At 39.6% G+C, this 16,074-nt stretch overlaps 1 protein-coding gene across 1 annotated transcript in view; it reads right to left on the bottom strand.

Annotated features, from left to right (window-relative positions):
• Window positions 1-35: 35 nt before the first annotated feature.
• LOC106751571 overlaps window positions 36-16,074 on the bottom strand; it is a 71,508-nt gene continuing 55,469 nt past the window's right edge. Inside the window, exons 4-8 of the mRNA XM_014632493.1 lie at window positions 15,516-15,846; window positions 10,083-10,306; window positions 8,271-9,375; window positions 6,944-7,399; window positions 36-6,422 (exon numbers count right to left, since the gene is read on the bottom strand). Of these exons, the coding sequence (XP_014487979.1) occupies window positions 5,733-6,422; window positions 6,944-7,399; window positions 8,271-9,375; window positions 10,083-10,306; window positions 15,516-15,846 (2,806 nt within the window). The 3' untranslated portion in view covers window positions 36-5,732. The remainder of the gene's footprint in view (window positions 6,423-6,943; window positions 7,400-8,270; window positions 9,376-10,082; window positions 10,307-15,515; window positions 15,847-16,074) is intronic.

Raw genomic sequence — 16,074 nt, 5'->3', positions numbered from 1 at the left:
TATATATATATATTCCGAATATATATATACACATATATTTATATTACAGTTATAATATATATAGTTTATAATAATATTCGGAATATTAACATATATCCAGATAGCCAAATGACAACATTATGCTAGCATTTATGATAGCCAAATGATAACAGTGCATAGTGCCAACAGATCCAAAATCACGCATTTGGGACAGATTCTGATCCACTGCGGCCGCATTAAGTTTAATTTCTACAAATATTGTCTGCTAACACAATGTAACAGAAATGGAACAGAATTCAAGGATATCGTACCGTCAGGACGTGACGGTACAAATGCAACAAAACTCGAGCATATCGTGCCGTTACGACGTTACAGAAACGCGGCATAAACAAGTATGACCTGCACATGTACATGATACGACACCAAAAAAACGACAAATATTGAATGCAATCTGCAGTATCATCTGTTGAAGGCAAAAATGTAGCAGAATTGGAACCCGTCGACACAATCGTTCGTGTCCCGCATTCATAATCGGGATTCTACCTGAGAATCGGTGTAAGCTAGCCTTTCAATCTGCTTTCACAGAGAGGTAGCGTACTATATGTGCAGCATCGATTAGTTGAAGTGAAAAGCAGTGTCATGCATGCCGCACGTAGGATGTTACCTCACAGTGAAAGCTGGCTAAAACCTAAATATCTGTAATCGATTCTCAAGTATAATCCCAAGTGTGAATACGGACTTTACGTTCGGCAAACTCTACCTGACTTGACGTAAGGTAAAAATAGGAATTCGATTAGAATTATTAATTACTCTTATACATAATTTATTTTATATTATTATTTAATTATATTATTAGAAAAAATATTTAATAATGTGCTAAAAACCCATGTATATACATATGAGTGATACTTTGGCTGAATTACATCCATCAAACTAAAATCTAAGACTGCCTCGTCAACCCGATATATTAAAGAAACTGTCAACAATTCCAAGATCCATATCAAAATCAAGATATTCCTGTGATGATATAAGTGAATATAGCAAGACAATTGCGCAACGTTTCAAGAAGTGTTCAAATATCCTTAGGCAAAAAGGATAGGCAAGAAGGAAGAACGTATTCTTAGAAAATAATCGCAACGTTTGAAAACATTTGCTTTATTGTATATTCCTTTCTTCCGTATAGGTACATATCAGCGTCTAAAATGCTTTCTCTTCTTGTAGTTCGGTGAAATTCATTCTTGCACTAACTTCTCTATACTCGTATCTCCTACTTCTTTCTCCGTAGTTCTACTCTCTCGCACTCACTTGTCCACATACACACATACACACACATTTTCGCTCATAGATAAATAAATTATAGGCTATATAATATGTACAAGATCTTAATAATTCTCTTTCATTACCTTAATAGTCATTTGTCACTTAGTAGACATATTTTGTAAAGACTCTAGAAATATTGAGCTTGGTCTGGTCAGTGTACGTAATATATTCTCATTAAGTTTTGTCGATTCAAATTTATATTTATTATCTCTCTCTCTCTCTCTCTCTCTCTCTCTCTCTGTTTATCTTTCACTGTTTTTCCCTTTTCTAACATTATTTATTCGTCCACGCTTCATACAACCGATTAATATCTTCGTTCGTTCGTGGTGCAGCTTTTTAAGAATATGATTGAATGAATGAACTCTACGTAATAAGAGGAAGGATAACACTCGAACAAAATTAAGGCTCCTGATTCGCCATTGTACTTTTTATGATGCAGAATGACAAGAAATTATACGAATTTGTTTCTTACATTATATGTCGAGCTAAATTATTTTTTTTTTGCATATCAATCATATCCGATAAAGAGTAAATTAATGAAATGTATCGAAGCATTTTCACATTTTGATTGTTTCTCTTTGGTATAAATATAATATATTCTACATTTGTTTCTTATATTTCTAACGAAATTGAATTAAAATCCATGATAAACTTGACGTTAAGGGTGTTACAGTAACATTTTTAATAAATCGATTTTTCTTTTTTACATTTTTCGAAAAATTCATATCTTAGAAGTGTGTGTTCTTAAAAGATTTTAATAAAATTCGAAGTACTTTCCGAGTTGTATGAGTATAGTGAAAGCGAGCAATGGACTGGAATGCACACTGACCGGTCGATCTGTCGGGCCTAATTCCAAGCCTCACCCAGTTCCACTTTCCTTTTACTCGAACAATCAATAAATAGTCGCAAAATTAATTTAATACGGAACCTTCTTTTCTAACCTCTTTTCTCATGATTTTGTCAATGTTAATTTTAAAATAAGGACTTTTCTGTGTCTTTACTGTAGCATATCCCCTTAAGGAAAAATTAAAATTACACTTAATTAATATCTCAGTGATGAAATTAATTTAAAATTGTTAGAAATAAAGAGGGACATTTTTTCGATACATCTCACAAGTACTGTTCCTCTAAATATTAAGTGATAGTGCATAAATAAAATTAATTTATCTCTATATACACTATAAAATTTAATCACATAAGATATATCGCTTCTCATAATCCGATACGATTTCAATGACGGGACAAGAGTTTCTAAGCCTGGTGTGTTTGAAATTAATATAAATTAACCACCGAGTAAAATTACCGGAAAAACCAAAAATATTCTCATTTTAAAATTATATTGGATTATCCGAAAATTTCTGAGAATTCTTACTATTTGACGCGCTTGAGACCAATTGCTCGGCAGGGCCGAGACTGATGGCTCATTTGAAAGTGGGCGCTTTCCTCTTTCAAGTGCAGATCTAATGTTGACCAACAGAGTAGGCGATGTTAGTCGCGAATATAAACAGTCGAAAGCTTCATTTGTGCAACGCTTTTTTTGCTTTCGGAAGAGAAACATCGCGATGAAGACTAGACTTGCGACGTTTACGCGAAAAATGCTGTGTCATATCGAACAGCCAATGAATCATGCGATTTCGTAATAATCTGGAAGACCTTCCACGCTACTCGAAGGCCATCTGAAGCAAGCAGTCAATGAAAACCCGCAGAAAAGTGCTGGAACTCTCACAGAACCTCAACTTTCCCAAGGGTACGCTCCATAAGCATTTGAGACGTATGAGTTATGAAGTCACTTCGATGCTTGAATTCTTCACACATTGACCGAACACAACTTCGCTTGTGTTGACGAGTGTGACGCACTCTTAAGAAAAAATTCCAAGAAGCCTTTTTTGAAGCAGTTGATGACAGTTGACGACGAAAAATGAGTATTTTACCGTAGTGTGACAAGGACACGATCATAGGAAAAATCGATTGAACCTCCGCAAATGACTTTACAGGAGGAGGCTGCACCCAAAGAATGCTTTGCATCTGAGTCGCAAGGGTGTTGTCCACTTTGAATTCCTTCCAGAGAACCACACGATTGATTCTGACAAATACTACGCTCAACTAGCTGATCTGAAGGAAACCCTTGCCACCCAGAACTAGTGAATAGAAAAAGCGTCATCTCTCAGCATGATAATGCGAGGCCACATGTTTTATTAGCAGAACACTCATTAAATATGGATGGGACTATATTTACCACATCGTCTCTTCTGTCACTTGTTCCGGACATTACAGCACTCCTTGAGAGGTAGAAAATAATTTATTGGAAGAAGTAAAAAATCTACCTAACTGCATTTTTCGAGGAAGGTCCAAGTCATTCTACGAGTATGGAATTTTCTCTTTTTGCCGGAGAGATGGCAAAAAGTAATAGATCAAAATGGACAATACGTGATAGATTAATTATTGATGGAACGGTGCCAATAAATTTTGATTTCAGTGCCTCAATAATTCTCAGAACTCTACGGATAACCTAATAATTACCATGTTCTTCAGTGGCTCGAACGCTAACTTGCGCAATTGTAAAGACTTGATTATATTAATAATAGTAATAAACATGTGGAGATCGATAAAATAATTGTAAAAAGTTTTACATTAATTTAAAGAATATTGGAACAAATGTAAGATATACATGTATATACCAGTAGCATGATTGTATTCTTGAAGAAATTTAGTGTATCGATTTTACATTTGAAAAGAGAATATACGCATACACACGTTGCTAACAAATGATACACGTGAATCCGGTGAATCGACAGCATGGAATCTAATAGATAGTTTGGATATTATTGTTGACATTTTAGCTTAGTTTTCAATTTTCATCCGAAAAGGCTTCTAATTTATCATTAAGAAACTCCCTCTAGATTGCAACCTTGCTGTTGGTACATGTCTATTCTATCTTGTACGTTCAATTAGGATGTTTATACAAGGTGTCCCGAACCGTTCTCAGTTCCCGTGGTGTGCAGATAGGACGGGTAAAACTGTACGGAAAAATTATGTACCATTTTGCAAAATTCGCAATAGTTAGTGAAAAGTTAATTATTGTCAACGTGAACACACGGGTAAACCGGACACTGTATGAAGAAAAATAGCTTGCTTCTGAAGATCTCCTAGCAACGATGAGCATTAACTGATTTTTAAAGGCGGAGTAAAATAGCGAGCGGCATGTAACACAGAACTGTGCACTGAAAAGAAACACGTCTCTCACTATCAGTTGGTACTCATCGTTGCTAGGAGGTCTTCAGAAATAAGCCATTTTTTTATATACAGAATCTGGCTTACCGCTTCCAGTGCGTTCATTAGTTCAGATAAAATACTTAATTCCTCATTAACTATTGCGAATTTTGCAAAGTGGTACTTTTTTACTCAGTTTCACCCGTTTTACCTGCACACCGCAGGAACCGAGAACGGTTTGGGACACCTTGTATATAAATTCTGCATATTTCAAGTATAATATTTCCTCAGGCACCTGTGAATTATTTACAATTCAACAAATGTGTATTTGCAAGATACGAAGCAATTCGAGCTGGTGGTCATCTCTGCGAACGAAGGTATCTGCAAATAACATAATCAACAAACGAGCGCGTAAACGAAAATAAACAGGTCGAAGAAATGTATAAAAGTACACACATCTTTAGTATATCTCTGCGGCAACGTTGCTACGGGATACAAAGACAAGTTATAAATAAGGTAGAAAGAAAGAAAAGGAACGTATCAATCGAAATGGCATTTGAAGAAAAACAATAATAAGCGTAGTGTGGGTAATACTAGTAATAGCAGCGATAATAGTAATTAACATGTTCGCTACCACCGCCGTGCGGTGCGTGTTCTTTATCAGTTTATGATAACGTATTACGATAAATTTGGAAATGAACAGTATTGTTGAAGTAAAAAACAATAAAACAGATGTAGAATGTCCTTGGTCTAGAGATAATTACATTTTTATGTTATAAATATATTCTAAAAAGACCCGTGTCAATTGAGGACATATTCTAACAAAAAATACCCTGGACTGCAAGGTTTTCTTCTCAGACCCTGGTAGCGAACGTGTTAACAGTAGTGGTAGTAGAAGTAGTAGTAATAGTGAAAGGTTCGCTTTAACATTATTCTGTAAAAACTCGCGAGATTCCGTTTCTGACGATTGTGATACCGAAAAAAGAGTATCCGATATCAACGGCCGCGCATCCGTACTCTATTTGGCTTACCCTGCGACCAGACTACATCATAGTCTCGCTACGGCTAGTCATACTATCGAAGTCTAATTGCGAATACGATGACGGGCAATGATCGTGTTCGCAAAAAGCTGCACTACCATGCCCAGTTAATGGGTTGCACCAACCGTCGGAGCGTATCGTGTTCGTGAGGTAACATAATATTTCTAGAATTTCGTTAATGCGCTAGGAACCTGGGCTACCGGCATTGTCACCGCTTCTTCTTCTCGCCTCGAGCTGTTTCGCCAATAGGGCGACTTCCCAGTTGTTGTAGCCATCCTGTCGCACGATTTTGTCGTCGTCTAATTCGTCGTCGTCATCATCGTCGTCGTCGTCTTCGTCAGCATCCTCGTTCTCTTCCTCCCCCTCTTCATCATCTTCCCTGTCATCCTTTTCACTGTCGTCCTTGCGACTCCGACGAGCGTCGAACGACTCGTCCGACCTGCTGTCGCTGTCCGATTCCAAATCGATCGCTACGTCTTCTTGCGATGACAGTTTCTGTGGCACTATCGAGTTCGGTAACTCCTGCAGCTCCAGAGTTTCCCTCTCCGAGTGCTCCTCCCACGACCTTTTATCGCGTGAATTCGAACCCAGCGACGAGGACGAGTGGTGGTCCTGTGATCGGGTGGTAAGGACGGTGTCCACGGAACTGTCCCGCATAAACGGATGGTCCTCGCAATCGTCGTCAAGGTCCTCCTCCAACGAGGCATCGTGCTCGGTGCTGTCGCCGCCTGAATCGTCGTCGCCGCCGTCGGGCGCATCCCGTCGCTCTAACTCCTGGATCCGCGCCTGCAGCTGCGATATTATCTCATCGCGCTTACGGACCTCCAGCTCCAGTGACGTGAACTGCTGCTCGAACTTAATCTGCATATTTTCCTACAACGTCAACGCGTGATTAATCGTGGCGCATGTACATGTTCGGTAATGAGAATCCTATGGTGGGTATATAGTCGGATAATTAATAGCCTTGATAGGTGTACATTTAGCGTGTCACGAGTTTCGACGGACATGTACGACGGATTTTAATTGCCGCAATTTTAAGTCACAAAATGAATAATGGTTTCCTCTTTCTCTGCCGCCTCTTCGTCGAATAATCATGAATTTCAAATTTGACATTTTAGTCGTTATATACTAGCTTCGCGCGAAATTAACGTGATTAACATTATGTCATTACAAGTGACAAGTAGTATTATTTTTCACCGAGAATACGATAATTTCGCATCCCCACGTTCCGCGGACGCTGTCGAGCTGTGTATTCTTCGCGTATCCTTATGTCCCAAAGCAAGTGGCCCGTAATAAAGTACTAGTTGGGCAAACGTATGAGCGTGCAAGTAGTAATAAAGTGGTCATCTATTGAAAACGGAGACCGAGGGGATATCGCGTGAAATCGCACTCACCAAGCCCGCCTTAATGACCTCGCTGATTCCAGAGAGCAGCTCGTCCAGGCAATCCTCCTCCCTCGGCACCATTTGCAGGATGCCGACACTGCCTACAGGACGGAAACTGAGTTTATTGGGCGGCGGCAGTGGCGACTGGTCCTCGGACAGCGGATAATTGGGCTGCAGGATCGCCTGCTCGGATGGCGGGCTCTGTAGCGTGTACTTGTTGAAGGTTACGCTCTTGGACAGCTTCGAATGCCGTGCGGCGTAGCCCTCGATCGTCGGCGCTCTCATCAGCCTTTTCAGCTCAGCGGTAACAGCCTCGCGATCCGGCGTACTGGTCACCGAGGTCTCCGAGCTGCCAGCCCTACTGCTGGCCGACAGCTTTTTCAGGATGCTCTTCAGATTCCGCCTCTCCAGCGTCTCATTCTCCGGCGACAGTTGCTCCATTGACGACATCGTTGCTTGCCGATCCTGCGCGAACATCCAATCCGTTTATACGCGAATTTCGCGCGACTTTGTTTTGAATGAGTGTGAGAGCTGCTGACCAGCTCGATTTGTCGTTAAACTTTTTAGCCATTTTGCTATAACTAAGTTGGACAACTCTGCCACTGAACATGTGTAATTGCAGTGCGATTGGCATATGTTGTTTCATATTATGTAATTCATTGTATCTACATTAGTGTAAAGTAACAGATCGATGCATTTTTTTGTATCTGCAATATCGAAACAAGTGGACCAACTGTTGTTTTGCAATCGTATTTAACGTCTGATTTATTTAACTTATAGGCATCAGATATATCCGTTTATTTCTTCTGCTTGTTACCACAGAAGTGGATAATTGCGATTTTTCACTGAAAATGGATCAAATCGCAAAAATCGTATGTTTTTTAGCCATTTTATTAAACTCAACATAAAGGAAATATAATTCAATGATCAGGCATAATTCTTTAATCTCCTAATAATACGAATGAATTGATATTCTGAGGAAGGATAAAATTACACGTATTATATGCGATTCGATCATCCTGTCAGTAGTAAGAGAACACATTTCGGTTTCGTTAACTTCTTTATCTATTAACAATGTTTTGCACTTCAAATCTTTCAAGTTGCCGATCTGACTAGATTCTTCTTTCATTAAGTCCGATTGTAGGTTTTGCAAAAAATTCTTCCAACCTTGAGAGATAATTCCTTTAACCGATTTTTTTTCTTTCAGTACATCGTTACTTTAATATCACCACTACGAGAATTTGTGGATAATCTTGAATAATATTTAATTCTGATTCGCGCTCCAAAAATGCATCATTATGTAACAGAAATATATTCACACGCGAAATCCACTTACTTGATTAAACTTGGCCAATTTCCTGGCATACTCGATAGCACACGCCTCCGAGTGACTCCTCGTGAGGTTACCGTCGAACTCTGCCTCGGCGTTTTCTCCGCAATCAAGCGACGAGCTCCTCACCGCCTTCTCCAGCTCCGCCAGCTTCTGCCTCTCGTTAAGGATCTTGAGTTTCTTGACGAAAGGCAAGCCGCAGTACTCCGGTGACAAGTCGTCCACGGAGGCGTACATCTTGGTCTGTTGCAATTTTCTCGCCGGCGGACTCTTCTGCGGTGAATTGTCTTTCACGGTCAAGGATGCGTTCTTCAGCATGGCCCAAGGTTTCTTGGCGTTTGTCGCGGCGGGTGCTCGTGTCTCGACCTCCGAAGTTATGGTCGCGACGGCCTGACTACCCGACGAGGACTGTTCTTCATCGTTCTGCGAGGTCTCCTCGGGGATGGTGTTCTTAGGAAGCAGGGGTTCCTTGGTGGGCGCTTCTTTCTCCACTTGGACCTCCTGTTCGTTCTTCGCCTTCAGCAAGAGTATCCTCTGCAGGAACGGTAGGTTTGGATTGGTGGGATTCAAGGCCTCCGTAGGTGGCAGCGGTTGCGGATCTGCCGCGTGGCTTGACGTGTCCATCAGGTTGCGCCGTTCCTCCCTCTCTTCCTTTTCCTTCAGCAACCTGAGCCTGGACAACAGAGGCAATCCGGCGCCCAACGGCGACACCGGTGGCTCTTGACTATTTGGCAAGCACAGATCCTGGCTGTCGTCGACTTTCTGCTGCCTCTTCAGAGCTGGGAATTTCGGCGCCAGAGGCTGCAGCTCCAGGCTCTCCTCGGGTCTTGTGTTGCGCCTACTCTTTCGCAGCACGTTTTTCAGGCCTTTCACGTCGCTCTTCAGTTTGTCAACGATCCGCTTACCGGTGCTGTTGTCAGAGGAGTCGTGGCTGGGAGATGTAGGCTGACGTGACGCCCGCGCCACTCTTTGCGCCTCCATCAGCCGTTTCCGGCCGAGATTCTGCAGGATCTCCTGCGCTTCTGGATAGTCCTTCATCGCGGCCAGAACATCCTCTCGGGATAGACTGAATAGCTCGGAATAACCCACCGAGCGAACGTCAGCCGTACGTCTGAAAGTTATTTCTTCTTTCAAGATATTCGTTACTATAAATGATGGCCAATGTAGCACGATTGGCTATAAAAAAGCGCAGACGGGGAAGGAATAAGCAAACGCTTCTGATATACGTTGCATTCGTTTTGGACGCAAAAAATCTAATATAAAAAAAGAAACCAATTCGAGTGAAAAATTAATGTATTGACGAGAACTGAACTCCTTTAAACTTTGAACGGTCACTGATGCTTTGCCTTGAATATTCGAGGCATGTACTCAAGCGATAAAGGCGGACAGATAAGACAAGAATTGCTTCCGAATTGTAAAAAATGATTTCTTTTTATATACCTCCCCGAAAATCAGCCATCTGTCTATAAAAGTTCGCGCGATATGTAGAAAAGGAAAATTCACACCACCCTTTTTATCACTCTAATTTGGATTTCACGCCATATTTTTTCCAAATATTCTCTCAGATTACTTTAAAACTTTCCACCAAAGAAGCACTAAAGAAATACACGACCAACCTTTTCCATTCACGTTCGTCTAATCAACATCCTAAAAAGATGAATTTATGATATCCGTGTTAAAAATATAATATGGACCTCCATTAGAAGTCTATGTGATTTTCACCAGGAAGTGGAGAAAGATGTTACATAAAGCTGTGGAGGTTATACGGACCTCTGGATGGACATCATGTGCGTGTGGAGAAAATCAAATTTTACTCACTTATTCAACCCGTCCAAATTCAGTATACCAATCTCGCCGAAAAAGTCTCCGGCCTTCATTGTCGTAAGAACCCGACCAGTTTCGCTGATCACCTCCAGAATACCGTCAGCTATTATGAACATCTCACGGGCGACTTCTCCCTTCCGACATATCGAATCACCGGGGGTGAAAATATAGGCTTTCATTTTCAACACAAGATCGTGCAGAAATTCTGGCTGGCATTCCTGCAAGACAATTACAGATTATTTGCCCAAGTGACTTACAAAATATATATATTGTACAGAATAATTTTTTTAAATTATGAAAATTCTATGTTAGCGACGATTTGAATTTTAATTGGAAAGCAACTGGATTTAGACTGGAAGAAAATTTAAATTGTAAAGCTGATATAATAAGATCTAAATTTAAACGGAATTTAAACGAAAATTCTGCTTCAAACATTAACTTTGTATAATCACCTTAAAATTGGGAAATTATATATGTAATCTTCATATAAAACGATTTTTGAAGACTTAACACAGTGGATATATGTATTACAATATTATCAGCAGAGATAACGCGAGTAGAAAAAAGAATAAAACGAGACAAAGATGCGAAAGTAGGAAGCAAAGTGGAGCGACGTTTACGAGATTACGGCCAGAACCTTTATTCACATATTATTTCCCGCAACGCTTGACAATCGTGAGATGACAGCTGTAATTCTCCGTGAAATACGATTTCTTTTCGCCCTGTCGGTTTACGTAGCTTTTTGCTAATAGAGTCGTGACCCAACTGTGATCTTTCACCACGATATTTCATTCGATCGATAGTGCACCGTCGGTCAATGACGCGTTCTACACATCCTTGTGCCGTTGCCGTTTTGATTCAAGAGCAGATCACGACCGATTAGGGCTGTTATCTTTGACTATCAAGTCCTTAAGACTATATTCAACCGATTTACAATGGGCCTCATCAAAATGCAGTCAGCTCGAACAGCATCGGCATCAATGAACACAACGACGTAAATGAAAAAAAATACAGAGTGTCTGTTTGAATCGATGGCGCAAGTAAAAGTATCCTTCGGAGCACATGAATTTCAAATCGACGTTTTTCTTCACAAAAATTTCAAGACGTCAACGATGTCTCCAGTTTTGAATCACAATTGATGGAGAGAGCGGAATGTTCCTCAAGAACGGTGGTGAAAAGTAGCGTGACAAAATTTGTTATAATTTTTTCGAATACATTTCACGGAAAGCATCTGTTCCACGTCGGCAAAACTTCAATTTTGACTCTATTGATATATTTAATGTTGAAATTATCACAAAGAAATGACAGCAATTTTTTTATTTTACCTAACGGGACTTTTATTTTATTCTAACTTCACTTTAACTTTATTTTAACTCGGAATTTTAATTTAGGTTTTACAATCAGCGAGATGTTTAATGATATAATTAGAAACTTGTAGAAATAATAAACGTCCAATCAGCGTTTCTTCTTTTATTTTTTGCCAAGGAAAGTTTAATTGAGAGTCGATCGGAGAATAGAGTCGTGTGTAATATTAATCTGGAAGCACTTTGTACATTTCTCGACGAAACGTTCGATGGTCACCGTCACTGGAAAAGCAGAGTCGCACCGGTTCGTTGTCACAACTTTAATAACTCGACATGTGCTACGAGCGAGCGAAGTCACTCTTGTGTAAAAAGCATTTTAAGTTCTACGTACGCAGTCACCGTCATACGAAAAGTCATCCGCTATTTCATATTTCTCTCGCTCGCGAGCAATATTTCGCGATTCTATTTTCGTGTATTTTAATCCTAAGCCATTGCAATGCAAATTAGTGACGCTTATATCACAATAGGATCGTGTGTATACGACTTCAAGGAGGTTTTAGTTTCCAATTAACCTTTTCATGCCTGGTGGAATATGTATGTCTCGGTCTTTTAAAAATTCATATTTTCCACAAAAATGAAGATAACGACTTATTTCTGAGCTTATTTTGAAAGTCAATGTGAGGGTTATATAAAAAAATCGGTACTTAATTAAAAATAGTGGATTCAATGTGGCGGACAATAATGCTAAATTTGGTTGAATTCGAATGAAACTTATTTTCCAGGAGTTTTTCGAGTAACTAATTACGAGTCTAAAAATCGAAATTTTCAAATTCAAGATGTCAAATTTAATGTAATTAACAAAATATACATTAAAAAAGTGGAATCAGTTTTATTTATATATATTTGATAGAATTTTTTGTCAGCAGCAATTATCCGCAACTTTGCAAAATCGAATCGTGCAACTTCGTTTTCCAGAGGAAGAAAAATTTTCCCGAACTTCTTTTCAAAGATATTATCGTTTGTATTGTTTGTTGAAGGTCATAAAAGAGACCTTCTCTGATGGAACACTTTGAGCGTGCCATTGTGAAGCAAGTTAATCGCTTTGAATGAATAAAGGAATTGATAAAATAGATCGGGTGGAGCGGATGCAAATGGAAATGGAACAGTTTTTGGCGTGGCGTTCGGACAGACAAGTTCGGGCTAAATTTTCGTTTAAAATATCTTTCGTCGCTAATCATCGTCATTTGACTTGGCATTTGATTTCACGCCATTCTTTTAGAAAACATTTTCGAGAATACGCGGTTGACCCGAAAAACAACGGTCATAATTTACATCCTTCCCATAAATCGCGCGATAAACAGCTTTCCGTTTATCCCGAGATCAATATTGAAAAACAAAATGTATTTTATCGTACGCAGAAACGATATCTCGAAGATCGGATAAGATTGCATTTCCTGTGCTGTAATTGCAATTTCAAAAGCTTCGTCTCGACCATAAGAGAGGAATTCTCTTGGCAAACGGTATCCTAACTCTTATTTGAGAAACTGTAGTTAGGACCTGGAAAAGAAAATTGGATTCTCTAAGAAGATAACGGCCCCAATCATCATTAATCTAATTGCGTCTTAAATTATGTTATGTGAAATATTTATTATTATTTTTATCGTGATTGTATAAATAGTATTTAAAAATGGCGACAGTGCTTATTCTTAAACAGACTATACATGTATATATAATCACTGTTAGAAAATGATAAAAAATATCGTATGCGTTGCTGTCTTTATTCATATCACGTCACAAATTCGCCGTGTTGCAAAGGCTGAACTAAAGTAAAATTCCACAAATCCGTTGAATCTCCCGACTTTGTTTTCCACGAAAACCTATCACGGAGGAGGATACGGATACTAAACTGTGTTCGACAACTTTAATTACTTTTGCGCCGCTTAGTTACGCGAAAGAAGAGACATCACGATGAAGTTACTTTAATCTAATTAATAATGGGTTGTGGCAGATTGACAATGATCTTACAGGATGTTTTCATACATCGTATATAGAGAGGCGCGTGAATCGAACTTGTCTGTAAGAAAAATATGTACGTTTACTATTTATTGTAATTTTTCCCTCCGATTCCTTCCACGCCGAATGTGCGCTTGAAAAGTCTCGAAAGCTTGCAGTAGTACTTCGCTTTATCTCGATGTATGCACTCCACTTACTTCCCAGCCTAACTTTTCAGATCTTTTTTTCTTCCGTAATATCTTCCGTATCGCGCGCGTCTTNTCCCCCCCCCCCTCACTCTTTTTTCGCGCCCTCACTTCCTCTTCCGTCATTTTTTGTTCCGACTTTTAATCTATTCAAATCGTTGCAGCACGGTCTATTTGATACAGGGTTTCGAAATGCTGAGGAAGAGTGAAATCGGGTCAATAAGTAGATTATTTCCAAAAATAATTCATATCATTTTATTGGTGCGGAAACCAAATTATTGCCGGAAAAATGGCAAAAGGTTATTGACCTACCGCCAGGGGGTGATGGGCGATGGTCAGATGAAATTATATCTGAAAGATAAAAATCCAAGCTATATTTTAGTAACAAGATATAGGCCAGAATCTATCTTTATCGTAGATAAAAAAATGTTTGAAGATGTAAATTTGTTGTTCCTACATGGAAACAAAGGAACAGGTTAATATCATACGTTTTTAAATATCTGAAAGATCACAATTTCGAAGAAACACCTGAAACTTTATACGGTGATGCTATTTCCGCGCATGGCTATGATAAACTTATTTAACGCAAACAACAAAGAAACTTTGTGTTTTACGATTTTATGCTATTTTACGAGGAATTTCATGTTAACTTTGCGGAATTTCACGCGGTGCAAAAATTCGCGGCGGTCAAAAGAAAAATTTACTGTGGCAAAGTTTCGTATAATATCTTTACCTTAATGACCTTACATCATTCTCGGCAAACTTTTCAAATGCTTTTCGTGTAGTTCTCTTCTCATCTGCATTCTTCTTCTTTTTCGTTCTTATCGCACGATAAGCGATAAGCTTCTGGTCACAGTCGAAGAAAAATGTTTTCGGCTTAATGCATGATCGAGAAAAACGAAAAACAATATAGAGCGAGAAAAAGAGTTTCATGATCAATTAGTTTATTCATAAGCGTGATCACTGTTGCTTTAAGGTCCGACTTGTGCGTTTCCAAAAGTTCTTCTTTGCACGAAGTACTCAAAGTACCGACGTTTTTGCTCAAATATTACGTTTTAATCTCGGATTTTAACAGTTTTTAACGGAGATTCATATATTCTCGAGTCTTTTAAAATCTTTGTTGAGATCGTATTTGGCGTAGAAAAATGCGCGGCGTTTCATCAGTGCAAATCGTACTCGCATATTAACGTATTGAGATATGATTAAAACGCTAGAAGAAAAATACTGAAAGATAAAATGCTCGACTTCTCATCGCTCCGCTTTTTTAAGAAGGAAGAAGAATATATTGTTAGTAATTAAACTATTAAGCGAAACGAATTTGCGATTAAATTAATTGTGTTTTAAGCTGACTTGAAAAAATTAAAATGCTTTAAGATCCCCGAAATTAAGATTTGCAAAAAGAAATTGGAAATGACAAGTGGTTTGTTAGTATGCGGGAGAAGTCACTCGTAATTCGTTACAATAAATGCAGTTGACGTGGGAAGTTTAATTTCTGATTTATGTGTTTTTCGATTCAAAACGATACGGAAAATAAGTTAGTCATTACTTCGACAATAATTAAGACTAAAGAAAACGACTCGGATGACTTGTTTCGTTTTCTTCGTGTTGTCCCTCGCTCATACTCTTACAGAAGACAATTACTGGCGATAAATTGACCTGTGACACATAATAGTTTCATCACTTGTACGAGTAATGAAACTATCGAGCAATAATAATTTATCACTAGCCAATACTTTTCCATCAGGGTAATTGTCGAAATGTTTGAAGTATGTACTCGTTCCACTTTATAATGGAAATCGAAGTGCTCGGAAGAAATACGATAAAACGCGGTAATTCCGACGACGCGTCCACTTTTGCCCGACACTTTGTGGAATCGATCCGTCGTCGACGGTGGCTCTTCGCACACGTGGTGTGGGGAAGCTCACCTGGAAAATGGTGACCTTCTTAAGCACCGAGAGGTTCACGTGTAACGCCAATTCGGTTTTCAGCTTGTCCGGTAGTAGACCGAGGGCGGTATTGATGTCACCGCCACCCTGGATCCTGCCACGCGACCAGCTGTAGTCATACCATCTGAGCACCCGTCGTTTCATACCACCGGGCACTTTGTGATGCCTCATATAAGTCTTGGCGCCGTCCAAGAGCCGCTCAAACTCGAGACGATTCGCGTTCCTGTTGGTGATGACATTGCCGACCTGGCCAACGATGGTTGCGAATATGAAGACGCCGATCAAGTAGCTGACTATCGTGAAGACGTACCTGCGAATCAGGAAGGGAGAAAGAGAGCCGATCAGTCCGAGGGGGATGTGATCAGCGTCCTCCGTTCATGGACGGGCGGCCCCCGCCGGAGCCTTCCTCCTCTTTCTCTCTTTATTTTCTCTCTTCTTTTTTACTTGCCTTCCTTGCGTTCGTTCCGTTCTTTCGGTCCCTCTCGTACACACTCTCTCTCTCTCTTTCTCGCTCGCTTGCTCACTCGCTCAATCTCTA

This window comes from Dinoponera quadriceps, unplaced genomic scaffold, assembly GCF_001313825.1.
Source record: "Dinoponera quadriceps isolate SergipeBrazil2010 unplaced genomic scaffold, ASM131382v1 scaffold46, whole genome shotgun sequence".
Lineage (NCBI taxonomy): Eukaryota > Metazoa > Arthropoda > Insecta > Hymenoptera > Formicidae > Dinoponera > Dinoponera quadriceps.
Note: the sequence above shows the minus strand (reverse complement) of the source record. Positions and strands in the feature narration are given on the sequence as shown.